Genomic DNA, 27,735 nt, shown 5'->3' with positions numbered 1-27,735 from the left:
ATTTTGTTAAAATAAAGAAAAAAGATTAATTAAGAAATTAAACATTAATTAAAAAAAAACACAGTAGTGCTTGTGAAATATATCGAAAAGGCACCGAGCTATTTCAGATGTTGCTTCTTTAGCGCGATTAGTCTGGTTTGTCTCAGTTTTCACGGTAATCTGTCTGGTCGTCTCAGTTTTCACGGTAATTTTTATTTGCTGGTTGTGTCGATTTTTGTTGTAATCGTTATTTGCTTTTTACAGAGGATGGCAGAAGCAGAGATAAAGATCGCTCATCTGAAAAGGATAGAAAGTCATCATCAGACAAGGACAGGAAGTCAGACAGAGATGGCCGCTCTCAACATGGAGATAGGTCGCAGAAAGACAGCAGTAAAGATTCTGGAAAGAAAATAGAGGAAAGACGTCGCAGCTCGACTCACAGTTCAAGCACACCTTCAAAGACGGAGGACAAACGTGACGATGGTCCCAATCAAGTTCGGATCAATGTCAGAACTGCTCTGAGAGATTCCCTAACAGCCAGGTGAATTAAACTTGGATTCTATTTTTTTTTTTTTTATCCCCTTACTAATTTACCCTTATGACATCTAAATAGACGGTTTGTTATGAAATGATTTTAGGTTACCTCATATTGTTAAAATATGGTCAATGCAAATGTATTTGCAACATGGAATTTTCCCATTTGCTTTTTTTTTATCTTTTGTTGTGAATCCATTGTGAATGAAATTCTTGATTAAATGGGATGTGAAAGTTGCCTTTGTGGGTTTTTATTTTGAGAATATTTCAACTAGATACAGAATGTTCTCCTTTTAAGACACAACATTAGATATGTTACCAGGTTCTCTTTGCCTTTTAGATTTAAAGTTGAACGCAGTTGCTTTTCTCAATTAAACTGTATTTTAGTCCCTCTGATGATATTTTTTTTTTAGATTATCTGTTCTAAAATGGTTTTAAAGTTCATTGTTTCCCCATATGTTTTGAAAATTTATTGAATTGGTCATTGGTCACTGTATGGGTTTAACACTTTGCCCCCACGGGACGCCGATCGGCGACGGTGTGATATAGCAACAAAAACATTGTAGCAATGGTCTCGTTTTTGACATATGCACTTGTTAAAGTTAAAATTCCTCTCTGAATGGTTTGTGTGGCCTTTGAGACCGAAAATCAGTTTGTATACAACAATTGGTGTAATTCTTTTGGAAAACTGTTGAGTGGACCTAGGGTGAATGCTGCTTTACTCTTGTGCCATAATGAGAATTCAGGTGAAGAATGAGCTAAATCTAATGTTTTCAGTTCCGATTCTAATTCTTTTTTTGGTGAACATGCGATCCTCACTTTCAATTTTCTCAGTATGCTGAAAATTTCATAATGGAGTATTTTTTATGGAGGTACAGGTATAGTACTGATGTGCCGTATCTGCATCCTCGTCCGTGAGAACAAGTGTTGTGTGCTGTGCGCGCCGCGCCGCGTGGGTGGAAAGTGTTAACACCCCTTTCAACTCCAAGGTTGTTTGCGAGGAAGGACCTCCAAATTTAATTCCATTTTTGTTAAGACTGAGCCTGTGGGTGAGGAGCCTTATGACCTCCCCAAAACAACCCAAGTTAAAAGGCATCCCATAGTAGATTCAAACCAGTGACATCGGCTCCGTTGTCCGGTATGGTACCAACTGGGCTGAACGGTGCGCCCAAATTTATTTCTCTGTCGTCCCTGTAGGTTAAGGAAACGTTTGTGGTAGTGTTATTGTTAAAAAAAATTTCTTTCACTCCTCAGAGCCCACGAAGCTGATGACATAATGCTGTCTAGTACTGAGATCAAATCTCTAGCTGTGGTGATAGAAGAGGAGCTCTTTGCCCTGTTCAACGACACGGGCCACAAATACCGCACCAAGTACCGCAGTCTGATATTTAACATCAAAGATAAGAAAAATAAGGTATGCGACGTAATGTTTTTGGGCACTAGTAGTTCTGACATTCTTCATGTCACTCTGTAGGTACATTTTTTGTTGTTGTTGTTGTTGTTGTTGTTGTTGTTGTCATTATTGTTTGAATGTTATGTTTCTCTTTTTATATTGAATAATGCTGTGTTGGGTGGGAGTTTTAATAGTAGTAGTTACAATAGTAATATTAATAATGATAATAATGATCATAAATAGTATTTGTATTGTACAAATTCTTGCTTAGAAGGAAGCTTTATGTTCTAAGTAATCTGTATTATTACCCCAGCAGACCTGATGACCTTCTTAATTAAACAATTTTAGCTTCTTAGAAGTATACAGTGAGGTGGACTCCTCTTTCCTGTTTTTCATGGTTCTTTTACACTGACCTGTATTTCTTCTCACTATGCAGGGTTTATTTAGAAAAATCTTGACGGGCAAGATCAAACCAAGCAAACTGGTACAGATGAGCACAGAAGATTTAGCATCCCGTGAATTGGCCAAATGGAGAGAGAAAGAGAGCAAGCATGTGAGTGAATAGTGTAGGAATCAAGCTCATGCATGGTTTGCTATTGATGTTTAAAAGAAGTCCCTATTGTTCTAATGACAACTTCTCTAAGACAAACACCCATACAAATGACTACTTCCCATTCCCCCCCTTGCATTTTAACATCATAATGATATCCACCTGTCAAGGACAGCCACTTTTTCCTCGACAATGGGGGGCCTCTTGGACAGGTTTGGCAGTATTTTGTATAGAATGAAAGAAAAGCTTTGACAGCTGAGTGCTCTTTGCATTTATTCCAACAGTTTTGTCGTAGGTTAGAAGATCAGGATATGTAATAAAGGTATATATCCTTTTGCTTTGTCCCCTTTGTTATGTGGGGTTTTTTTTGTGTGTGTGTATCAGTAAGGAAGTTATTGGTTTGATGTAGCAAATTAATGTATGTCTGTGATTTTTAGTTGTCTCTAGAAAGTATTGTAAAGCTGGAAAGTGTCAATGTGATTTAAAGTTATGTGCCAATATGTTGGGAAAGCAGTAAACGTGTGGAGAGAAGCAGTGGAATATTATGTGAATTTAAATTTAAAAAAGGATCTTTAATACAAAACGGGCTGCTCTTTGTTCTTTTACTGAGTTTTGGTCATCGTTGTCTGTGTCAGGCGCTTCGCCATCGCACCCAGAAGACCTGAGTTCATCTCCAAAATTATCTAACTCGTGATGATGAAGACCTAAAAATACCTTCATTTAAAAAAGTTTTGATTTGACCAGCAAGGCAGGTTTCTGATGATCATGATTTGAAAGGCTTTGGGTTTCCACAAAGTGTCTACAGGAATTTCAATTTTGTTTTTTTAGATTATTTCTCTATTTTGTTTTTCCACAGCAATTAGAGATGATAGAACAGACAGAGAAAGAAGCCTTGAAGGAGAGTATGGGAACAAAATCGCTACGAAAGAAGACGCACAAAGGAGAAGTAGAGGTGGAGGATGAGGACTTGAGTATATTAGAGGTATGACCTGTAAATGGAAAACAGATTCAGCCTGATGGCGGAGGGGTGGGGGGGTGTCCTTTTGGTGTTTGTCTGCTTAATAAGTATTTTTGGAGGCGATTTTTCTTTTTTGGGTTGCGTAAAAGGTTACTTGCATGTCATGAAACTAATTGTAAAGTAAGATGAAATACGAACAAAGTTGACTTTGGGACCATTCATTTATTTTTGCATTATTCATTGTATGGTATTTTGTGTTAGTACCTGTAGGCCCCAAGGAAGAATGAAGTATCTGTAAACTTATGACGTAACTGAAAAAAGAATTGTCTTTCTTTGTCCGCTTATTCGCCTTGTAAGTTGATCTGTTTGTTAAGATGAAAAACTTAAGGATTATGTATCTGCATAAACAGTTGAATCTTGTTGATGATGACCCAATATGAAGGAGAAATGGTCGTCTTAGACAGTGGTCCACTAAGAAGTGTCATTATAATGAAGTTGTTGTTGTTATCGATCCAGCAACAGCTGGGCTCTTGCCCTTCTGTCCAATGCCATGTAGTGATAAGTGCAGGTTTGCTGCAGTCATTATAATAAAGAAAACAATGCAATATAGGAAGAGCTAGTTCAACTGTATATGATTATTGTATCTCGTTTTACACTAGGTTGCTAGCTTTGTCAGTGTCTCCCCCTTTGGCCATCCTTTATGTCATAAAATGGGCACTGATTGGCTTGAGTCTGTGTTTTCCTCAGACGCGACTAGAAGAAAAGAAAGAGCCTGACCCGGAGGCGACGGAAGAACAGATGCAGGAACCGGCCATAGACACCACGGACCAGCACAGGGCTCATCTCTTTGACCTCAACTGTAAGGTGTGCACGGGCAAGATTGTCCCCGGCCCTGAGGAACAGGCTGCTCTCGCCGCTGCCACAAAGGTAAGGATTGGCTAATGTGGAGAAAGGAGACAAGAACTACTAACATCGATGAAGAGGGAAAAAAACTGACTATGGAAAAGAAGAAAAATTTACTAACATTGGTGGAGAAGAAAGCTGACTTGTTGAAGAAGAAAAATGACTAGCATTGAAGAAGACAAAAGACGACTAATATTGAAGAAGGTGAAAAGACTGACATTAAAAAAGAAAATAAAGACATTTTGACAGACAAAAAAACAAACAGAAAACCAACTTCAATTAGGAAAAAAATACCCAAGCTGCACAAGACCCAAGTGCCCCTGTGGCATGTTGTTGTCCGGAATTAACATGTGTGTGTGTGTGTGTGTGTGTGTGTGTGTATATATCTTAACAAAGAAATAATTATTTTTCGTGAAGAGCGTGGCGTCACTGTTATCTCGTGTTACCCTGGAAAGTTTTGAAATCAGTTTAGTAGTCTCCCAGATAACACTGAGATGGAATTTGTTGTCCAACAGTTAAAACCAGTGAAGATGGAGAATGAAGTGAAACCTAAGGAAGAGGAAGAAGAAGTACCGGTAGTGAAGGAGGACTACGCCAAAGCGGAGGAGATCGTGAAAGAGGCCCTGACCAAGATGCAGCGGGCCAGCGAGGAGATTTCTGCCCTGAGAGAGCGATCCCCGTCACCAGAGCCCGGCCCGAGAAGCCCACCACTCAGTCCGAAGGAAGAAACCCCGCCTCTACCGGTGGAAGAGTCACCATCTACGACATCACCCGCCATGGCTGCCGTGTCTTCTCCTACTTCATCTTCATCTTCGTCGTCCGCTAGGAAAAAAGTGGTGGTCAGGTGAGGACGTATTAGGGTTCTATTCATTTATTAACTTTTTATTTAAAAAATCAATTTTTGTTTGTTGTTACCATATTTGATATAATAATGTGAGGTGTCCCTGAATTGGGTTTTGAAAAAGTTGGCAGGCCTGGAACACTTTTATATTAAATGTGCACTGTTGGTACCTTAATTCGTACACTCATATCAGTTGTAAGGAATCTTGCGTGTGAGACTGGAGCTTTTTATCATTTATCTTAAGAGTCGGGGATTGTTGGTGGTTGAGCGATGCTCTGGTGTGGTTTGCTTTTTCTTTCCTATCAAATTTCTATCGTCCTCATCTCCTCCTCTTTTTCTTTGTAAATTTCCTCACACATTTTTATTTTCGTTTTCTTCTTTGTTTTTGATGACAGTCAGACAATCAATATGATGGTGTATAATAAACTGTGCAGTTCTCTTTAGATCGGCAATACCGCATTCTCTCTAGTGGTCTAGCACTCGCACCACACGCTCACATTCTACTTCCTTTTACATGGACAAATTTTCTTTTATTGTTTTCATCTTATCATTCTCTCCTCTCACAGGTCTCCCGACTCTGCCCTTCAGTCGGGCCTGGAGGCCAAACCAAAGTACACCCCCACGGGGCCCATGTTGTGGAAAGGTTTTGTCTCCATGCTGGATGTGGCCAAGTTTTTCACCTCTGCTTACAGGGTCTCTGGCCCTACTGATCATGTTGTGAGTGTTTCCAAGACTTTTGTCTGTACCCCTTTTTTTGGTCAGGGGAATTTTTGGGTTTTAGATGAAAGAAAAATGCCTTGAAATACACATTTTAAAAGTGTTCCCCGTCAAAAATTAAAGTCCGATTTTTTCCTCTGATTTCTCGGCATTTAAAAAATATTTCAGTGTGGGAAACGTTACAATTTCCTTAAATAAACCTTGGTTTACCTCGGCAGTCTTCTTTTTTTAAATTTTGTCATAGATAAAATTGTATTTCTTATTTTGAATGTGTGTCTGCTCAAATGAGTTCTCATCCATACTGCCATCCCGAGGCAGAACTGCATCAACAAATATATAATTTTTTGTAGTTTTAGTGGTTTCTTACACTAGCCTGTTCATATTCTATTTGTGTCAAAGCAGGACCCCATATTTACATCCAAAATAATTGTTTTCAGAGTGGTAAAGCTAAGTATGACACAGTAAGGGTCAAGAGTTTTTCAAAGGTTTTTTCCTCAAAATCGTGAAAGGTGCAGTTATATCACTCTGCCTTTGGACTGCAGTATAGGTTCTTCTTTCATACAGACTGGTGAAGCAACTGATTAAGCTCTCTCCCTTCTAGTTTCAGTCAAGCAGGCCCAGAGTCCAGTTTTCTGTATTGATTAAGCAAAGGACACAGAAAAATGAAACTCTCATGAACCCCTCAATTGTTTCTCTACAGACCATGCCAGACACAGTCCACATCATGGGAAGAATTTCACCGGACCACATGTGGGACTACTTGTCGAAGATTCGTCAAGCTGGTTCTAAGGTGAGGGATTCTGTAATCACTTTCATTCTACTGGGGTTTTAGAAAAAATCCTTTTTTTAAAAGGAAAATGTTGCCTTGACAGTTGTTTCCATCGTAAATTTACTGGGGTGCGTATTGTCAACCATTCATACAGTGTGTGTGTGTGAGAGCGCGCGCGTATAGAGAAAGAGAGAGAGAGAAAGAAAAATGTACACTTGTTGTCTTGTTAAGCCATGAACATGACTGAGCTTTCTTGACAAAGATCAAATTTCATTCAGTTCAGGTCATTGAAAGAAAATGTGTTGGTTTACCAAGAAACAATACTTTACTTTTACTTTTATACCCTTTTGGGTGTCGCGGGAAGAAAGAGATGTCTCTCTGCCACCAGCCGGAGAGCTTGGGTCAGGGGGATGCAGTGAGTTGATAGTGTTTCCCTTATTCCATCTATCCAAGTCTTTCTCGGTCGCCCTCTAGCCTTGTTGCAATTGAATTTTTTTATGTAGGCAGGCGGTGCTGGATGGTGTGTTTGTAATCGCATGAGATGTCCGAACCATTTGATTCTTTGGTGTTGGATGTGATGCATGACATCATTTGTGCCCACCATTTTTCTGACTACCGAGTTTCTAATTTTGTCTCGCCTGGTCTTGTTTACTGCTTTTCTAACACATCGCATTTCACATGTTGTAATTCTTTGCTCCAATGTCTTGTTCGTGGTCCATGTTTGGCATTGGTAGGTGAGTGTTGGGATGAATATGGTGTTGATCATTTTGAGTTTTGTTGTCATGGGGATGTTAGGATGTTTCAGTAGTGGAGTAAGCTGGTAGCTAACATTACTGGCCTCTTATACTCGTTGTTGCAGAACACAGCACTACACCACAAGTTAGAACGACATAATAAATGATAAACGAAAACTCTTTCCGTGGTTGTTGAGTATTTAATTTCAATAAATGTAGTACATTGTATGTTTCCTGCAGTGAGTCGACCAAGGCTCTGTCCCCTACTCTCTCTCATCCGATTGTCCCGCAGAAAGCCGTGACTGGCTGATTATATACACTTTCCTGAACTCTTCTATGCAAGATCCTCTCATCGCACGAGATCTTCGTGTCACTCCGCACGGGAACCCGCGCCCCGAGAATATCTCGTTACTTGCGTCCACAACACTCGTGTTTCAATTTCTCTGTTCAGTCGCGCATCCTCTGTGAATATACTTCATGGGTACTTAAATTCTTGGACCTGTCTGAGACTGTTGTTGTTGATGTGTATCCTGAGTGGTCCTGATTTCTGCTTACTTTTATTGTCTCTGTTTTATTGTTGTTGATCTTCATGTCGTAGTTGTTACATTTTTCGTTTAATCTTGTGGTGTGGTGTTGGAGACTTTGTTCATCTTTGTATGCCAGGCTTTGGTCGTCAGCGAAGAGTAATTCATTTAGGGCGTCTGGTTCTGTTTTGGCCTCTTTTGTAATTTTATCCATAATAGTAGTGGTGATAAGACACAACCTTGTCTTACACCGGTTATTATCTCGAACCATTCTGAGAGTCCCTCTGACGTTTTCACTGTACTTATGCTGTTCTCTTAAATAATACAAATATAGAAATTGAAAATAATTCTTATCAGAGTTATGAAAGTTGCTTGAAAAACTGTTGAGTTAATAAGATGCCAGCTTCAGTTCCGGCCCTTGTCACGAAAGTCTTTGATTGTTCTCAGCCTAAACTCAGATTGTTCTAAGCCTAAATCTTCCACGTGTTTGTTCTCTGTGTAGGACCTGACAGTGATCCGCTTTATCCCGGGAAGTGATGATGAGAAGGTGGCCTACGTGCATCTGTACTCGTACTTAAACAGTCGCAGCCGTTGTGGTGTGGCTGGCAATCCCAACAAGCAAATCAAAGACTTCTACGTGGTGCCCCTTGCATCGCATAGCAAAATACCTCGTACTCTCCTGCCGTTCGATGGCCCAGGTAATGTTTTTATGAGTCTTTTAGGGGGGGGGGGGTGTCCTTTGTCCCAGTTTGATGTTTACTGGGATCCTTAAAAGTTTAAGTTTGGGCTCTAAATTACTGTCAAACCTCTCTCAAGATGATCACCCATTGTCAAGGAGTAAAATGGTCATCTTAGACAGGTGATAGTTTAGTGAGAGTTTTACAGTGCTCACAACTGCATTAGGTCATGAGCACTAGAACACACAAGTTGATTTCATTCACAACTCTGTGGTCTACTTGGACATTGTCATTATAATAGAGAAAAAACCACAAGCTGGAAGTGGCTGTTTATACAGCTGGTTGTCTTGGAAAGATGGTTATTAGAGCAAGTTCAACTGTAGTTGTTCAATTGTTTCTGGTAAAGGCCATAGTAAACTGGGGTGGAAATCAAAACGTGTTTACACAAATTAGCTGAGGCAGTTGAAAGGCAATGTCATGTTTGGTGAATAAATTGTGATGATGGTGATAATGATGATTGTAAATGTTTCTGAGTGAGTTGTGATAACTCTGTGATTTCCAGCTACATTCAAAATGTATGAGTCACAATATGGTTATGAAGACAATTTTCAATAGTTTTGGGGATTCCTGCTATATAGTATTTTTGTCCTTTTGTTTCTGATGCTACTGGTAACATCGCCCTCTGTGTATGCGGTTTGAAGCTGAGGAATTCTGTCAAGATGTAGGTCAGGTTAGCCTGCCATGTACGACAATATATTTAAACCTCATTAAAATTGTAAAACAAATGTTTGACCCCTCAGGCCTGGAGGAAAATCGACCTCACATGCTGATCGGCATCTTGGTGCGTCAGAGGGGCAAGCACAGCTCTGACAACGGAGAGTCCAACAGCAGCAGCAGCAGTAGCAGCAGCAAACATACCAGCCAGAGCACCAGCAAACGCAGCAGCAGCAGCAGTAATTCAGCAGGTGTAAGCAGGGACCCCAGGCTGGCTAAATTAGCCAAGAAAAAAGAATCCAGCGTAAGTGCTTCGTAAATACGCGTGGTGTTTGTCTTTTTAGTTTTTTAACAAAGGACATGTTTTTCTGATGAGAGTTTCCTATTACAGGCAGACGGGGAGTCCAGCAAAGTTGGCCGTTTGTGCATTCTTGGTAAACTTGGACTATGCTCCTGGGGGGGGGGGGTGGAGTTGGTGTTAATGTCCTCAGATAGACCCAGAGGCAGTACCTCCATCGTACTCTCCTAATGTACTTTTATGAGTACAAGCTAAATAAGTCAAGGATGAAAAAGAATAATCCTTTGTTAATCTCAGGAATTTGAAATATACCACCACTACCCACTACACAAAGTTTTGCAACAGAGACAAATTTAATAAAAACTTTTGTATTTTAATTTGTAGTATCAGATTGTCTTGTATTTTTACTTGGCTTAAACCATCTTTCAATCAGCAGAAGACTTTAAACTTTTTTTCATCAGCCCAAAGCTAGCCCAACTGGCAGCAACAGCAGCAGCAACAGCGTGAGCAACTCAACAGACACCAAGGCCAAATCTGAGCCGGAAGAATACGAACCGGAGTACATTCCTTCAGTCAAAACTAAAGGTAACAACTTATTACCTTTTTTGCCCCCTCTCTCTACATTTGCTTGCTTGCGGGTTGAGACGGGTAAAGTCTTGGCTTTGGAGTTGACAATTTCATCCGGTTTTATCTAATTTTTCGGGCTTCCGCACTGCTACCAGAGGTTGCTGGCAGCTTGCACCTCGAAATAAATTTTGTCTCTAGTTGTTGTGTGAATGGGTTTGGAATTTTTTGTTTGTTCTTCACTTATCCAACCCAATAGCCATGTTTTTTTTACTCTAGAAACTTATGATTGAAGCAAAGATAGGAGGCAAGAGGGGAAAGGGGAGATCTAACAAAGGATGGGTACATGACTTATTAACCTGGTTATAAACCAAAACAACTTCGGCAAGCAGCATGGCAGAGAGACCATAGTGTTTTAGTGTAAAAAGATCTGAGAAACAGGCTGAAGCTCTTGGGGACTGTGCCTGATTTGGCTGTCAGAAAATTGAAAGCCTTATCAAATACACTGCACCAAAAACAGTCTCACTTGATGTCATTGTGTTTGTTGTTGTGTAATCTGATGTTATAAATGTTGGTGTCCTCGCATGGGTTTTGAAAAAGTTGGCAAGCCAGGGGAATCCATGCCCTACTGCTATAAACCCAAGAGGAAGAAGAATCTCGCTCCTCCCCCTCCCCCACCCCCTCTTTTAAATGTATTTTGTTGTGAGGTGTCATGCACATTAATACAAGTTGTATAAAGTAGTTTCCTATGTGAGGATGCTTCAGGTTTTACTAGGTTCTTGTAATTTATGGAATTTGCAACAAAATTAGGTCATTGAATTGGTGAAGATTAGTTTTTTTGCTATGGAGTAAAATGCAAAGAAAAGGAGCGATGTTTGATAGGAAAGAAGGAGCAAACCACACCCGAGCACCTGAGATTTAGTGTCTGGTACTGGTACCTGTAGTGTAATGGTCTGGCTCTTTGCTGTTGTATGATAAGAATGTTGGTTTGATTCTTGTGTGTGAAGTTGGCTTTATCAGTTGTTTCCATCTGTCTGTGTCCCTTTTCAGATAGGGAGAATATGGCATGTAATGGCCTAAGTTCTGTTCTTGGGGGAAGACGTTCTTTTCAAATATTTCCATTCTTTTTTTTCTGTGATGCTTTGTGGTACTCTGATAGGGAGGAAAAGAGGAGCCTGCCTCCTTTTGATCTAAATCCTGTAGATGAAGGCAGAAGATGCAGTCACTGAGACATTATTGTGTTTGGTACCAGGTTAATTGTGGAAGCCGAGACCGTGGATAGGGCGATGTGCTGTGGTGATAATGTCAGCAAGTAACAAATATTATAGCAGTATTATAATACAAGTAATTTATGCAAGAGAAAATATAAAAGTTTTCTACATTACCAAATCAGCTTCGGAAAACAAGGGGCAGGGGAACTAACACAAAAAATATAATCCACTGTGTAGAGCACAAAATAGCCGCTACTAGTGCCTCCTTCTCGGAGAACAGGTAGACGTGCCGGCGGGTCAAAGGTTGGGCGCAAAGTGACTGGATCGGTTAGCGCGCATCCCATATAACTACGGAAGGCCTGACCGGCAGTTGAGTTAAAATGGTTATGGCAGCTGTCTTGAAGGTGTACTGTGAAAGCTGTCTCTCTCTTGGTGTATAGTAATGTGTAATGTTGCCACACCCAGCTGTGTATGCTTGTAAATGGTTGCCGGCTTTTGATGTTAAATGTCCAAAATTACAGAACTGTTTTTTGATAAAAACTCAGTCTGTCTTTCCAAAATTTATCACAAATATGTGCTGGGAAGAGCATTGTGCAAAAGAATCTGATCGTTGGTCTGCTCATCAAAGGAATTTGATATGCCATATGAAAGCCAATGAAACAACAAACGATATAGCATCTCAGTATGCTGGTTATAAACTATGATGTAGTCAGTAGTACTTGTGACTTGATAATTGGGTAGCTTGGGTACTTTCTAATTGAAATGGTTTTGTGTTGATTTGGGTGCATACATCAAATCAAACTGGCCATCAAGTATGCAGATGACTTCTAGCTGGTTGGTTCTGAAGACTAGAACTTAGTATTGATTATTATGTCTTCTCATTATTTGGAAAAAGTGTTTTTTTTTTCAGACCAATAATTTGTCAATTAATAGAAAAAAGGATAATGTTTCTTTGTTCTTTATTGATGCTCTACGACATGTCATTGTAAGGTATCAGAAAGACTGGGGGGGGGTTAATCCTCCATTCAGAACACCATTTTTCTTCTTACTCTGCGCTGAGCTTTGCAGTACATCGCGACAGAGAAAATCTTTGATGTGCCCCTTTCCCAATTTATGATGTCATAAACCAACTTATTTGTTAAAATTATTCGTGCATTTGGTAATGACATTTTTTTTTGCTGGGATGCAATTCTGCTAAAACAAAATTACATTTTTGTTCCAATTTTTTGTTTGTAAGTTGTTCCTGAAAAGTGAATTTCAGAAATATTTTTTTAGAGGATATCAAGCTGCTTACAACTAATTTAATACTGTGTGTCTTTGGTCTAAGGAAGTGACGAAAATAAAGTAATTGCGGCTGTTTTGCTTCTCTATCGACACCTTTATTGTAATGCACATCCATATATTTGGACAAGGAGATGGAAATTTGCACAAACCAATACTGTTTGGGAAAGCACTACTCTTTTTTCCAGAGAATGATGGGACACTGCATTTTTTTTTTCTCTCTCCTTTGCTTGATTTGCACAGCTGTAACCAAACCAGTGGCAGAATACATACCCACACCGACCGCTAAGTCGAAAGATAAGGAAGATATAAAGGATAAAAGTAGTATCCCAGCTGAGGCTCCCAGCGGCGAGGATGGTGGTGGTGGCGGCGGCAAAGAGAAACAGCATCACCATGGAAACGAGAAACCCCATCATCACCACCACCACTCCTCTCATCACTCTCATCATCACCACCATCACCGTCATCCTAAGAAGGCAGAGCCCAAAGAATTGGATGAAGGTGAGCCAGCATAGAATGGTTCGATCATGATTTTCTTTTAGGTCATGTGAAGTCTGCTGGGAAACTAGAGCAGTATCATTTTCAGTGATTTTGAGGAACCTTATTTTTTTAAAGTTAGGAACCTCATATTTTTAAGAAAGAAATCATCTTTGACAGACTCTGATTGTGTTTCTGTCAAATTAGGTTAAACACTTTTTGGTCTTATGTTATTCACAGCTGTAGCTACAGTTGGTGATGCTATATGTACCATGAACACTACACAAAATTTGTAAAACCCTCTACTAAAACTAAAAAAAACAAAATAATTTTGAGCTATTCTGGTTGATTTTTACAAAATAAATTGCAATTTTTGTTGGGTTTTTTTCTTCTCACTTTTCATAGATGGTTAGAGTCGGTTATCAATGATTTGCAAATTACTTCTTGTAATTTGTAGGTGAACCCTACAGTTTTTGCTCCCTTTGGACTGCTATATTTTGAACTGTGGCATCATAAAGCCCCCATGAAGCATAAAATAATAAATATATATATAAAAAACTTGTAACTTGGCTGTTTTTTTCCACCCTGCAATCCTCATAAGTTTAGCTGACCTTTCTGACTGTCAGTTGTTGGAGTGTTTCAGAGTGTCCTCACTAGCTAGGCGACTTTAGAAAACAAAAACTGCAAGCTTCCTGTGGATTGATGTGGTCACAGGAGAAATTGGAGCCGGCTCTTTCTCTGCTTAAAACAGTTGTTTTTCTTTTGAAAATCTGTAATTTTGGGGGGGTATTGCACATTATTTGTCTGTTTTAAGTGAAGGTGTTTGGTATTTCTTTCTCAAGATAATTTGTTACGCTTCTGCTGATGGTTATGACGCTTCGCTTTTACTTTGTTTATTTCCTTTTTTTGGAGGGTTTGTCTTTTTCTTTCTCTAACATTTGGGTACTGTGTTTTTAAATTTTCCTCAGATGCTCTCCTTTTTTTTTTTTTAAGATCAAAATGCTTTTCTCATGTACTCTTCCTTTTAAGACTTTTTAAAGGTTTTTGTGTGGATGATAAGGATGTAGTCTAATCTGTCCAAGACAACCCACTCATTGTTGAGGAGAAATCTGGTCACCTTCGGAACGTGGGTGTCTAGTAAAAAAAATGCAAGGGGGGGAAGTGGGAAGGGTCTTTTGGACAGGTGATTGTCTTGGACAGGTGTCTTCAGAGCCGGCTCAACTGTACTTTATTAATTCAAACATTTGTGTCTGGAATGACAAGATGATTTATAGGTGTTTGGAAGGGATCGGCGGTAGGTTTTGGCTGTAGTCCTACTGTTGTCTCTGTCTTTTATCTTTTAACTTACTTTACTTTTCCGATCCAGCGGCCATCTGGGTTGTAGCCCTTCGGCCTGTACTATTTTTTAACTGTAAAGTGGGTGGGTAGTTGGTCTTATGGTGTTATTCACGCCTACTTGTTTGTATATACGAGAGGAAAAATCTAGTGATTGTTTGTTATGCACAATTCATTAATTTATTCTAATGACAGGACTGTGTGCTATTTTCTGAAGAATATTTGAGGAATGTTTTTTTTTTGTTTTAAAGGATGTTAGGTGATTATTGAGTTAATAAAAAATTGAAAATACGACTTTTGGCACATAGGTGTGTTTATTTCCTCTCGGAGGTCGTGGTTTTGCTAACAAATGTAACTTAAAAAAATTTAATCTTGAAAGGAGTGTAAAAATCAAACGTTAACTCGTTGCTATGCTTATTTCTTCTTAGACAATCTGATTTTAATTCACTAAAGGAACTTTCTTTAGGTTTTGAATGGGATGTAAAAATAAAACTTCCAGCCTTCCCTTTGCTTATTTCCTTCAATTGATGGTGGTAAGCTCTGCAGGGCAAAATATTGGGGGGTGGAATGTGTCTTAAAAGGGATGTAAAAATCAAACTACGGCCATTGCTGTGTTTAGTGTTTGTTTCCTCAGCCGGATGATAATATGAGCTTTTACTTTTTTTTTCATCTCCTTGATAGACATTTGTCTTTGACGGACAAAGTGAACCCTTTTTTGAGAGGGTTGTAAAAATCGTACTTCGGTCCAGTGCTGTATTTATTTCATCTTGGAAAGTCTGATTTTCACTTACTGAATTAAGTTTATCTTAATTTTTTTTTGGGGGGGGGGTCGTGAATGGCGTGTAAAAATCCTTTATTTTCTTTGTCAGACGATGATGAGCCGTATTCTCCGGGCAAAGAAGCCGAGCCCTACTCCCCTGGTCAAGAGGCGGCCGCGGAGGAGCCGTATGATCCGGAGGACGAGAACCTGATGGACGACACCGGGGTGCCCATAGTGCCGGCGGTGGTCACCATGGCAACGACTCCCGCCACTCCGGCTTCTGTCACAGCCGCGCCCGTCACTAGTGCCGCCGAGGCCATCACTGTCGCGGCAGGGGTCAAGGCCACAGCGGGGGTCAAGGCCACAGCTGGGGTGACGGCCAGTGCCACCGGCACCAAAGTGTGCCAGGCTATGGAGAGCCTGGTGGCCACCAGTGTCAGTGGTGTGATGGCTGCCAAGGCTGAGGGAGGAATTGTGGCTGGCGGGATCACGTCTCGTACTTCTGCCGCAGCCACGGGTAGGTTTGCTGTTTTTTGAAAGTTGGTTGTTTTTTTTTCAAATAATTCTAATTTCAAATGTTTTACCACTCCATCAACAAAATCTAGATTATTTAGCCAGTGAGATTACATCCCATGCTTCTTTGAACGCTGCCACTGGTAGGTAACTCTTTGTGGAATTTTTTTTCCCTTTTTTTAAAGATATTAATTTCTGATGTTTTACAGCCTTGTTATCGAATTTAGGTTATTTAGGAGTTGCCCGGCCTGCCAGGGGTCAACTTTGGCTTAGTGGAATGTAACACAAGATAGCTTTTTAATGTGAGGATCAAACTCATATCTGCACATAATAGCAGTTGCAAAGAGCTTAACGGTCACTCTGATGATGTACGTTTAAAGTTTATTGTCGAAATGATAGCTTGCTAGTTTTCAACTTGGATCTCCATGTTTGTTATAAAACTGAGCAAAAAACATAATTTTTGTTCACAAACAAAAAAATGTTGTGGAAGTGCTATTGAATGTATGCCCTTCGTAACCAAAGTTTCCCAAAGGGAACGAATAAAAACAGAAACTTTATTTATGTTTATTCTCTCTATCTTGACGTGGGTGGTTGGCGGGTGCTCTGGTGTGGTCTGCTTCTTTTTTTCCTATCAAACATCTATCGTCCTTATCTCCCCTTCTTTTTTTAATGTTTGTTACTCTCTTGTAACACCTCTAATCTTCTGGTGTTCATTTGACCCTATGAAGTTGCAAGCGCCTTAAAACCTCTACTAAAACAAACACCATCTTGACAAATGATGTTCACATTTCTGACAGAGTCCACGAGTGACCTGGTGGAGCAGATGGCCCAGAGCAACAAGCCGAGCGAGATCTCTGCCCTGATGGTCCGAGCCCTGGCCACGGCCAGCACACCGCAGGAGCAGCAGAAGCTTTTGGTGGAGCTCACCAAGCAGGTAAGACGTCACGTAGACAGCGAAAGATCTTGTCAGTATGTTAGCGTTTTAGCGCCTATAAATGGCTGCTTGCACTGTATGCTTCCCAGGAAGTAGAGGTTGTTTCAGAATGGTCTCAGGTCTGCTGGGGTAATAGTATAGATTCTGAAGCGCATAGAGCTTTCTGTTGAGCAGGGATTTGCGTTGTACAAATGCTATCTATTATTATTAGTGGAATCTTTGGTAGAAGTAGAATTGTACTGTTGCTTGCACGTGTGCCTCTCCTCTCCCCCATCTCCCCGCACCATTTTAAATGTGTTTGGCGTGTTGTGCCGGTCTGAGGTAACTGGGGGGGTTAGTGTTCTGTTCTTACAGGTACTGGAAACGGCTTGCTGTGATCGTCATGATGCATGAAGACATTTTAGGGGAGGGGAGGGTTGTATTTTGTTCTTGTTACTTTCGGCATGTCCAGTGAGATGCTTTGCTGTGTGGATGGTAGTGAGTGATCTGTTGTGGTTTGGTCCTTCTTTTCTATCAAACATCTATCTTTCATATCTCTTCTCCTTTTTTTGTTTTTCTTACTCTCTTGTAAAACTCCATTCTTCATCACGTACAAGACCTAATACCCAGTGCCCATTGGCACGATCAGTTCGGTTTGCTAACCAGATTGAGGGCACAAAACGGCTATCGTGGCACAATCCGATCGCCCGACTCATCGCCTCAAAAACAAACGCATTTGTTTTCAGGCGATGAGTCAGGTGATCGGTTGGTTATCAGTTTGTTGATCCCCCAATGGGCACTCCGTATAATTGTGTTGCAAGAGCTGTAAATCACTGACTTAAACAAAACTTTCCCATGAGCGTAATCCAGCATCTGTTTGGTCCTCGTCCATAGGTGGAAGAGCGTAAACTGCAGCTAGCAGAAGCTTCACACAAGAGCAGCCCTGTACAAGGTAGAGGACCAACCACACAGGGAGGAGGAGGGGAAGCTCATCACAAGCAGAAAGACGGACCCGACAAGAGCTCATCATCATCGTCCAGTTTGACGGAAAGCTCTGAGGCCAGCGCTTCTGTAAAGGAGGGTAGTGACAGGTCCAGTCAGAAGACACTTGGTGGTGGTACGGATGACAAATCTGCTTCTGCTATAGCCATCAATGCCAATGTTCTATCCTCCTCCTCTTCTTTCTCCTCTTCCTCCTCCTCGGCTGGCGGAACCGTATTATCATCATCCGTTACCGGCCAAGGGAGTGACCCAACTGTTCGTACTAGTCATTTGTCCAGTGCTGCTGGTCCCACATCTCTTACAAGCTCGGGACTTGGACCATCTTCGTCATCTGTCACACCCACAGTACACCTGGCCACAACTTCTGCATCATTGTCCTCCTCGTCCTTGCCTCCATCTTCGTCGGAAAAGTCAACTGTATCAATATCGGACACAAAAGACAATTGTGGTGTTGGGGGCGTGAAATTCTCATTCAGCAAATCGAAAACACAAACCTTGAACTCGAAAGCTGCTGACATATTTAGTAGTGCAGAGTCTACGGAACCAAAAAAGCCAAAAGTTTCCTCGATATCCGAGAAGAAAGATGAGACACAGTTTTCTCCAAGTCCATCATCATCATCGTCGTCAAAATCTGCCCCATCTGCGACTAGTAGCAGCATTGTTAGCTCCTGTGTTCCATCATCATCGTTATCATCTGGTTCATCTGTGCCCCCTGCAGGGATGCCGGACGCCCTGAAGGCTCTCATGGAAGATGTGATGGGGAACAGTCAGGTGTCTTCATTAGATCACCGCAGAAAGATGTTGTTAAAGAAAGAGATGGTTAAATCTGAGAAACTCGCGAAAGAAGCGGAAGAGAAGAAAGCTGTTTCCGATGAACAGTCGGAGGAGAATCAAAGTGTAGTGACAACCGAGACGAAAACGGATCAGCGAGATGAGGATTCGGATCTTCTCACTTCTTGCAAGTCCACGGAACCGGCACAATTGGAGAATGCTGAAAAGGGTGACAATGAGGCAAATGTCACCGCTCCACCGTCAATTGATGAACTTCTGGAGAGGTTGAAGAAGGGAGGGTTCAAGTTCCCAGTGGAGAAGACGCAGAGCTCTGACGTTCCTGCTGCCCCTTCAGCGGGGTCTTCAACCACAGCTGTGTCGACAAGTGGGACATCAACAACGCCCAACACCACCACGGCCACTGCAGTGGCTAGCACCATGTCTCCTCTAGACCAGGCGGTGGCTTCGTTCTTGGCTTCATCGGCATCAGTTCCTTCTGCACCGTCGTCCTCCCCGTCAGCCGCCTCACCTGCGTCCACCACCACCGTCACAACCACCACCCCCATTGATAGCTCGTCATCAGTGTCCAGCCTCATTCCGTTGGAGACTGTCTCCTCATCTTCTTCCTCAAGTTCCTCCATGCCTGCTGCACCAAAGATGGAGGAGGTGGCGGTAGCAGCAGCTGCCAGTTTGGATGTTGATCTTCGGCAACAGCAGCCCGGCCCCACACCAACGGCCTCGGTCACTGTAGAATTAGCCAGGAACTCTGTCCCTGTGGCTCCATCTCCTAAACAGTCACCTGCATCACGGTTTGGGAGTATTGATGCCTCTGTAGTCGCTCAGGATGTTGACGATCGGATATCTCTTGACCGCGATGAGCGCCAGAATCGGCCCCCTCAAGCGCCGGTTGGCCCAAAACATCCGCTGGACCCACAAGCGTTCCCGCCTCTGCCTGGTGATCCTGGCAGGTACCCTCCCCTCCCTCCTCCTCCTTCACGACCGCCAGTTCCGCCCGACATGAGGAGCATGAGTCTGCCCCACCCCCCACCTCCGCACGGCCCCTTACATCCGCGGTTTCCCCTCCCCCCTCACATGGACCCCCACCCGCCCTATCTCAGTCATCCGCAGCGACCAGTAGTCCCCAAAGGCCGCGCTCAGCCCCCGCCACCAGGCACAGAGTTTGACAAGCCGGCCGAGGTGATGGGCATCACCGACAGCTTCCCGCCCTCCGACGTGGACATGAGGGGGCGAGGAGGGGCCCGACCCCCACCACTGCCGCAGCAGCAGCAACCTCCCGACCAGCCCCCTCTGCCGCCTCAACCCCCTCCCCCGTTGCCACCGCTCCCCTCGGCGATGGGCCATCTCCCGCCTCCAAAGTACCCTCCGTACCCACCACCCCCAGGGGACATAGACTTTAGGAATATGGGTCACGAGTACGGGCCAGGCCACAACCCCCATCCGTACCACCATCCAGATGACAGAGATCCCAGGGGAAGGCGAGGGGGGAGACCGTACAGACACTGAACTCTCATTTTTATTTTTATTTTTTTCCCAAGGAAAGATGAACATGATCATCATCAGCGTATTAGCTGGTTACTTTACAGAGTTGCTTCTTCCATCATCGTTATGTGCGCTGTCCATATCAGCATGCAAGATATTATTGACATTTTTATTTTGTTTTCAAAATGTTCCGTTTTGTTTTTCAATGTTATCTCCTTTGTGTTTGTTCAGAACATGGATCTGAAGTGTTAGTATTTGATATCGAAAGTTCTTGTAAGTTCTTGAAGAGAGGTTCCAGCAGTGTTCTTTACTGTTTCATATATATGAAACTGGATTTCTGTTTTCTTTGCGTAGTCGAGTTGTAAGTCCCCAGGACCCAGTAGTTATGAGACTGATTCGTGTTGTCCAAGTTGTAAAGACTGAGTGCTCATAGTGTTTAAAATAACAGGATGTATTGTTTTTAAAATGTTTTGCCAAGTTTGACACCAATTTTTATACAATTTTGAGAAAGGGACGTGAGTTAGCATGTAAATGAAAAATGGTCTGCTCTTGTTTTGCCCCGGGTGGGTCGTACATGTTCGTCCTAGTACATCTCTATTTTTAGCATGCTTCATGAAAGAAAAGAAGTGATAAAATATATATATATATATATATATATATATATGTTTAAAGTTTCTTTCCATTGTCAGTGGTTAAAATGTCACATGTGTGAAGCCAAATTTTGCCTCCCACTACTGGTTACTATTTTGTCTGTTGAACCCAACTTTATTTGCTATGACTATCATCAATGATAGTACATAACAAGATGGGCCACTTCTCTCTTTGAGCCAATTAAAAAAGTGTCCTCAAAATTTGGTGGCGCCCTCTTCACAAAAGCGCAATCTTTGCGAACAGAGTTACCCTACTTGAGTTTTTAAAAATCAAAGTGAAACTAGCAAGTTTTGGGATAAATTTCGGAAGAACGCTTTTTTAAAATGGTTACGCTGACAAAAAACCTCTTCCGGAGGAAAGGGTGATGGTTTTCTTCGTTTAATTTGACTTTAGAATGAAAGGCGAGAGGTCATTAAAATTTTTAAAAAAACTAAAACTCCGCACTGAACGTACCCGAACTGCTGATGAACAGCAGTCGATCTGCGCACGCAAGGAGGTGCTATTCCTATTCTTCTTCTGGAAAAACGAAAGAGAGCTTCAAAACAGACTGCAGCGCCATCTGAAGCAAAGAGCATACTTCCTGCGGACACTTTTTTGGCTGAGTGGCCCATCTTGTTATTCACTATCTTTGCTATCATCAGGCCAACAAGACAAAACCAATAGCTTCTGCGAACAGCTCAGTCAGGGAACTCCGTTAGACACTTGTGGCTACAATGGGGATATATTGATGACAGATAAAAGTGTTCTGTATCTGGAATGCAAAAATTTGCCTTGCCCTATCCACGTCATCAGTGCACCAACTTTGTAGATTATAAACTAGAGTTTTATTGTGAAGTACAACGTACTTTTGAGCACTGTTGGGCAACATGTGATGTTGAACCTAAGTTACCTCTGGTAGGTCAAAGTTTCAAATGTAAAATTAGATTTGCTGATCGTCGTCTTTTTTTGTAGCTGTTAGACACTTTATCGTTGCACGCTGGAGCCCTGAGTAAGTTTGAGCCTCGTGTTACGAAAATTCTTATGGAGTGTCTAGGGTCTTTCTGCAGTATCCTTTCCAAATTGGGTTGGCCCAGGCAGATAGGGTCAAAGCTTTCTCTTAAATGATGTAAATTTTGTCGAAGGAGGTGTATAAACTTTAATGTTATAAAAAGACCAATGGAGAAGGAGGGGGAGGGGGTTAGAAGTCTGGAAAGGGAATTGTTACCTCTGACAGGAAGTTTTTTGTTTGTTTCAGTAACCGTTTTACCGAGCTCGCAACTGCATAAGGTCACATGAGATCGAGGGACAGGAAGTTTTTAATGCAAACCACGATAAATGAGAAAAAGAAAAGGTGTTCCGTGAGATATGCCAGGGTGCACATCTGTCTTTGGTTGGGTGGGTAACAAGTGTGCTGCATAGTGTGGCTTCTTTTTATATGTTGTATGTGGGAATTCCTGTTTGTTTTCTCTTCTTTCATCGAGGAAATTGTACTTATTGAAATGAAAGGCTTTGCCAAATTTTTATTGTTGGATTGTTTAGTAAGTACGATAATGCTGTGCGATGAGTGAGCGGAATCAAAGCACACTGAAGCCCTCTAGCAGGATTTCAGGGGGCCATCGATAGTCTGATCCATGGGACGAAAATGGATAATACTTGTAAACCAGAGCTTTAGAGTCATGTCGTTTTGATCAGACTTACGACTGAGCGAAATGGACTGGATGCCTGTGTTTATTTTGTTATATTATAGATCCAGAACAGGGTATCTATATTATGTTTTACAAACTCCAGATCAGCAAGTCTGCAATGTGGATATGAAAGATGTCACAAGGAGGACAGGGCGTCTTTTTCGACGTTGCAGACTTTATGATCCTCCCGGGATATCTATGTAAGGATAAAACTATCCTTCCTTTTGCCGAGAGAGAAACTTACGTGGAGTCCGCTTAAACTGAACATGGTTGATCCGAAATTAGTGGGTTTAAAACGAAAAAGAAAGTCCCCAATATGTTAGTGTTCTGATTGGGCATCCTCTTTAAACCAAAGACCTGGCCAAACCGCTGAAAATGGGCGGTCTTGCAGATTTCAGTTAAATTGAACTTTACTGATTCTGGCGGCGTGAAAGTCCTCCACTGTGTTTGGCCCGTCTTCTGGCACCTCGTGGGTCCTGGGAGAGGAGAAAGAACTGTTGTGGTAGTGTCTTGCGAGCTGAGGCTGTCGCTTGTTAACATTTTCTCCTGCTGCTTTTGTGTGGTATCTGGTGTCGTCTGCTTGTGGAGTTGCTCTATCACATTGACAGAGTTTTGTTGGGTTTGTCTTTTGGATGTCCCACCAGTTCGCCTGTCACATCTGTTTTCGTTTTATTAAAATTTTGTGCATGCCTCATTTTCCAGTACGTTTTGTCAAATCATGATTATCATCATCATTTTCGCCGCCATCTAATTTTGTATCTGTCTATTTCATTCACTCTTGGGGAACATACTGGAAGGGGTTGCATTGTTTCATTCAATTAAGTCGTTGATAATTCAACCATTGTGGAGTAATGTTTCATCAGCATTCTAATAATTACATATGTGTTGCTGCAATGTTGAATTTCTTAAAATGCTGCGTAAAATTCTGTAAGTGTCGGTGTATAATATTGTGGTTTGTCTTGACTTTGTTGAATTGCATTAGTTACCCATGTTGAATATTTTGTGTTCGTCAATTGAGTTGAATGGGGTTGTTTTTTTTTTGCTTGCTGTTTATGGGCTTGTTTTGATTTTTTAATAAGTTTTTGTCCTGGCTCGTTTCTGGACCTCAAGTATGTGATAGAAAAGAAAAGCTGAATTAAAAGTAATGAAAGGGAGGAAATCGCTGGTCAGAAAAATTGTGAGGTCAAAGTTGAAAATGGAGACTTATTGTGTAATGATGAATAGAAATATCTAGACAACCACAGGTTAAATATTTCTCAGATTCCTTCCAATATTTTGACATTGCTAATATTTCTTTCTTTCATCATACTTGACTCTGTAGTTGAAAAAATTGCCCAACCATCACGCGTGAATCTTCAGAATGAACAAAAAAGTTTTGGCCGATTGACTGCTCTCATGAAAAGTCTAGCAAAAAGATTAGTTGTATATGTACAAATGTTTTAAACCTTTTTTTTAAATGCTGTTTTTGGGCATTGGCCGTGGTGGTAGCCACCACCCCTGGGGACTCTGATCTGTTGTTTTTATATTGATTACCAATGTACAGCCTTGTTTCCAGTATTGGTGTTCACTGTACAGACATGCTATTGAACAAATAAAGTAGCTGTAAGTAATTTCCTGAAGTTTTTGGCTGTTTGATTTGGTTTTTCTTTTCTTTTCTTTTTTTTTTTTTTAAACATAAATGTTTGTGGGTGGTTGGCGGCTGCTCTGGTGTGGTTTGCTTCTTCTTTCCTATCAAACATCTATCGTCCTTATCTCCCCTCCTTTTTTGTTTGTTTGTTACTCTCTTGTAACACCTCTAATCTTCTGCATTTATAAGTTATATGACTTATTGTGTTGCAAGCGCTGTAAAACTCTTACTAAAACTAAAACATAATATTTACATGTCATTTTTATTTAATGTCCTCGTGGGCAGTCATTAAGGAAGCAGGCTTCATCAATCCTATCTGTCAGGGCCAACCCAGGCTTAGAGGGCTACTACGTCCCAACAGAAAGACTGAGATGTTCAATAAGAATTCTCCCCTAACGGCTACGCTACAGACGCCGGCGTGACCTTTGTTGATAATTGAAATATAAATTGTAGTAGTAATAGTTTAATGACACTGGCGACACAAATAATAAGTCAAACGGCTTTTGTTAATATTTGGAGTATAATTTTTGGTAAGATTTTTTTTTGGTAAGTGTTTTACGGCGCTCACAACTACATAAGGTCATATGAGTGCACGGGACACACCAAACATTCTCAATTAGTAGTTGGTAGGAAATTTTGAATTTTGCCCGAGTGACGGCCGAAGCCTACTCTACTAATCGATTTTGGATCACCAAGGGATCTGTAACGTGCGCAACTTGCACACGAGACCTCCGAGATTTTTCGCCCTTGTCCGAGAAGGTTAGGTGAAGATCTTTCCTACCAGAAGATCAGGGGTGTGGCTGAAAGACAGCAGTAAGAAGGAGCCAAGGAGTAGCAGTTGAAAGGCTGCAGAAAGAGTTAGGAGCCCGGGGAGGGGGGGGTGGCAACGGATGTGAGGGTGTAACATTGCTAGAGAGGAGGAAAGGAGGTGGTGAAAGGAGACAATTTTAGGGAACATTTTTTTCCGTCGCTACCCGGATTCGAACCCAGGACCTTTGAATGAGAGGCGAACACTTTAACCTCTAGGCCACGAGAGCCCCCTTTGTAATAGTTTAAGGACACTGACAACACAAATACGTCAGTCAAAAAGTTCCAACGATTAGATCTGTTACAATATCTAGAAAGTTGCAAAGAAAAAGGAGAAAGATAAGTACTGTAGATGTTTGCTTGCTTTTTTTTTGTATGTGTTTTACGACTTGCAACTGCATGCGGTCATAAGAGCATGGGGGGCATATTAAACATTTTCAGTTGGTAGCAAATTTTGAATTTTGCCCTGGTGGTGGCCGAAGCTTACTCTCATCGATTTTAGGACCACCTAGGGATCGTTAACGTGCGCAACTTGCACACGGGGCCTCCGGGATTTTCGGCCCTTATCCAAGAAGGCAAGGTGTTGGATCTTACCTCCCATAAGACCATGGGTGTGGATCAAAGACAGCAATGAGAAGAAGCCGAGGAGTAGCAGGAGAAAGGCTGCAGAAAGAGTCAGGAGCCCAGAGGAGGGGGCAAAGGGGAGAGGGGAAGGGGGATTTGGCTTAAAGTGGAGACGAAAGCAGATGACAGAATATGGTACGAGAGCTGGAAAGGGGGTGAAATGAGAAAATTGTAGAGATGAAAAATTTCCGTCGCTGTCCGGATTCGAACCCGGGACCTATTGAATGAGAGGCAAACACCTTGACCACGAGAGCCCCCGCAGATGTTTGATAGAGGGAAACAAGGAGTTAAAAAAAGAAACCCAGGAGTGAAGAACTTTCTTCTCTAAAATTGTCTCCTTTCACCTTCTTTCCTTCTCTCTTGCGATGTTCTATCGTCTGTTTCGTCTTCTCCACTTTCTCCACCCACCTCCTCACCTCCTTTTTTGCTTTTGTAAGTGTTTGCCCCTAGACTGGGCTCCTTTTTCTTTCTGCTGCATTTCTACTGCTACTCCTTGGCTTCTTCTTACTAAGACAAATAAAAACACTTGATAGCTTCAAAAGACATCTTAAACATTTTCTGTTCCTATAGGCCTATCATTCATAAGCTTTTAACGTTATTTTTCTGTATAGTTGTTCTGTTCCTATGTCTGGATGAAAATAGTCTGTGTGTGTGTGCGTGTGTGTGTGTGCGTGTGTGTGTGTGTGTGTGTGTGTGTGTGTGTGTGTGTGTGTGTGTGTGTGTGTGTGCATTAATGTATATCGCATGAGAAGGAAGGAAGTAGTAAGAAAGGTTTTTGAAAAATGGGTATTCCAATGTTAAGCGCATTGAGCTACTTTTTTGGAAATGCGCTATATAAAGGTTATATAATATTTTATTATTATTATTATTATTATTATTATTATTATTATTATTATTATTATTATTATTATTATTATTATTATTATTATTATTATTACTGCTGTTTTTCAGACACACCCCTGATCTTCTGGTAGGAAAGAACTACACCTATTCCTAGCCTTCTCGGACAAAGGCGAAAAATATCGGAGGTCCCATGTGCAAGTTGCGCTCGTTAAAGATCCCTTGGTGGTCCTAAATCGATAATACGGGGTGCCCACTACGGATGGGATCGGCCGATCGGGCGATCGCCCGACTCGATCTCCTCAAAAACAAACGTGTTTGTTTTCAGTTTCGGGCGATCGAGTCGGGCGATCGAGTCGGGCGATCGGCCCGATCCAGCCGTGGTGGGCACCCCGCATTTGAGTAGGTTTCGGCCGCCATCCGGGCAAAATTCAAAATTTCCTACCAATTGAAAATGTTTGGTGTGTCTCGCGTGCTCACATGATCTTATACAGTTGCGAGCGCCGTATAACACTTGCCCAAAAAAAAAAAAAAAAAAAAAAAGAGTGAAACGACACACGAGTCAAGACTTGCTGTCTACTGTGAAGCGAAGTAACCTGGCATGCTATGGCCATGTAACAAGATCTCTCTTGGCCTTTCCAAGACTATTCTTCAGGGAAGGCAAAGGAAGAGGTGGATGGACCGACAACATTGCCTAAGTGGACAGGGAAATCCTTCTCGCAAAAAAGTTCCATGAAAAGTGGAGGCACCTGACGCGGTTCTCTGCCATTCTGCGCCTACAGGGTGCCTACTACGGCTGGGATCGGCCGATCGCCCGACTCTGGTCACCTAAAAAACAAACGTGTTTGTTTTCAGTTTCAGGCGACCGAGTTGGGCGATCGGCCCGATCCAGCCGTAGTTGGCACCCCGTATAATTCGTGGATTATGGGATCAGTGACAGTAACTGTCAGTCCGGGTTGCCCCCGATAGGGTTTGAACCCTGCCTCCTAAATTGATCTAAATTGTGTTGATGGGGGCGTAAAACGTATTTATTGATGATTGATTGGTCGCGTAGTGCATGCGGCGTTTCGACAAGATAATATTCTGTATAGTCTCAAAGTTTGCACAGTAGAAGTATGAAACTTGAAGACCAAATATGATAAGATAGATACATTTATTAATGCAAATGGGAAATGTTTAGGCACAGGTAGGTACATAAAAAAAAGTTTAAGCACCAGCATGGAAACGAAGGCTTACTTATTACAATCATACACATTGACACACAAACAACAATGCACACCTCACACGCACATGTGTGTCCATGGGCATGAACTCTCTCTCTCTCTCTCTCTCTCTCTCTCTCTCTCTCTCTCTCTCTCTCTGACTGAAGTTTTCTTTAGGCCATTCCCAACCGGGGGATATTAACATGTTCTTTTGCACAGTAAAATTGTAAATGGGCTGATTTACAATGTCATGCTCATACTGTGCCGTAACAACATAGGGGGGACTGCTGCTTTTTCTATCCTCGTCCTTACTTTCGTCATTTTCCTCTACTTCTTTTTTATGTGTGTAACTCTCTTGGGAACTGCTATTTCCAGGGTGCCTTGATAGTCGAAACAGACTTT

At 41.7% G+C, this 27,735-nt stretch overlaps 1 protein-coding gene across 2 annotated transcripts in view; it reads left to right on the top strand.

Moving 5' to 3' along the window:
* The window catches only part of LOC101848616, a 36,664-nt gene extending 15,889 nt beyond the window's left edge, over window positions 1–20,775 (top strand). The window contains exons 10-24 of one of the 2 annotated variants that reach the window (XM_005109509.2): window positions 244–520; window positions 1,768–1,927; window positions 2,343–2,459; window positions 3,313–3,438; window positions 4,162–4,341; window positions 4,833–5,161; window positions 5,725–5,875; window positions 6,576–6,665; window positions 8,405–8,600; window positions 9,380–9,597; window positions 10,053–10,176; window positions 12,891–13,148; window positions 15,329–15,736; window positions 16,530–16,666; window positions 17,540–20,775. In XM_005109509.2, coding sequence (XP_005109566.1) covers window positions 244–520; window positions 1,768–1,927; window positions 2,343–2,459; window positions 3,313–3,438; window positions 4,162–4,341; window positions 4,833–5,161; window positions 5,725–5,875; window positions 6,576–6,665; window positions 8,405–8,600; window positions 9,380–9,597; window positions 10,053–10,176; window positions 12,891–13,148; window positions 15,329–15,736; window positions 16,530–16,666; window positions 17,540–19,942 — 5,174 coding nt within the window. In that variant the 3' untranslated portion in view covers window positions 19,943–20,775. The remainder of the gene's footprint in view (window positions 1–243; window positions 521–1,767; window positions 1,928–2,342; window positions 2,460–3,312; window positions 3,439–4,161; window positions 4,342–4,832; window positions 5,162–5,724; window positions 5,876–6,575; window positions 6,666–8,404; window positions 8,601–9,379; window positions 9,598–10,052; window positions 10,177–12,890; window positions 13,149–15,328; window positions 15,737–16,529; window positions 16,667–17,539) is intronic. The other variant, XM_035972663.1, reaches the window with a different exon arrangement.
* Window positions 20,776–27,735: the final 6,960 nt, after the last annotated feature.

The sequence above is a fragment of the Aplysia californica genome, unplaced genomic scaffold, assembly GCF_000002075.1.
Source record: "Aplysia californica isolate F4 #8 unplaced genomic scaffold, AplCal3.0 scaffold00785, whole genome shotgun sequence".
Classification (NCBI taxonomy): Eukaryota; Metazoa; Mollusca; class Gastropoda; order Aplysiida; family Aplysiidae; genus Aplysia; species Aplysia californica.
This window is presented reverse-complemented; position numbering and strand designations above follow the sequence as displayed.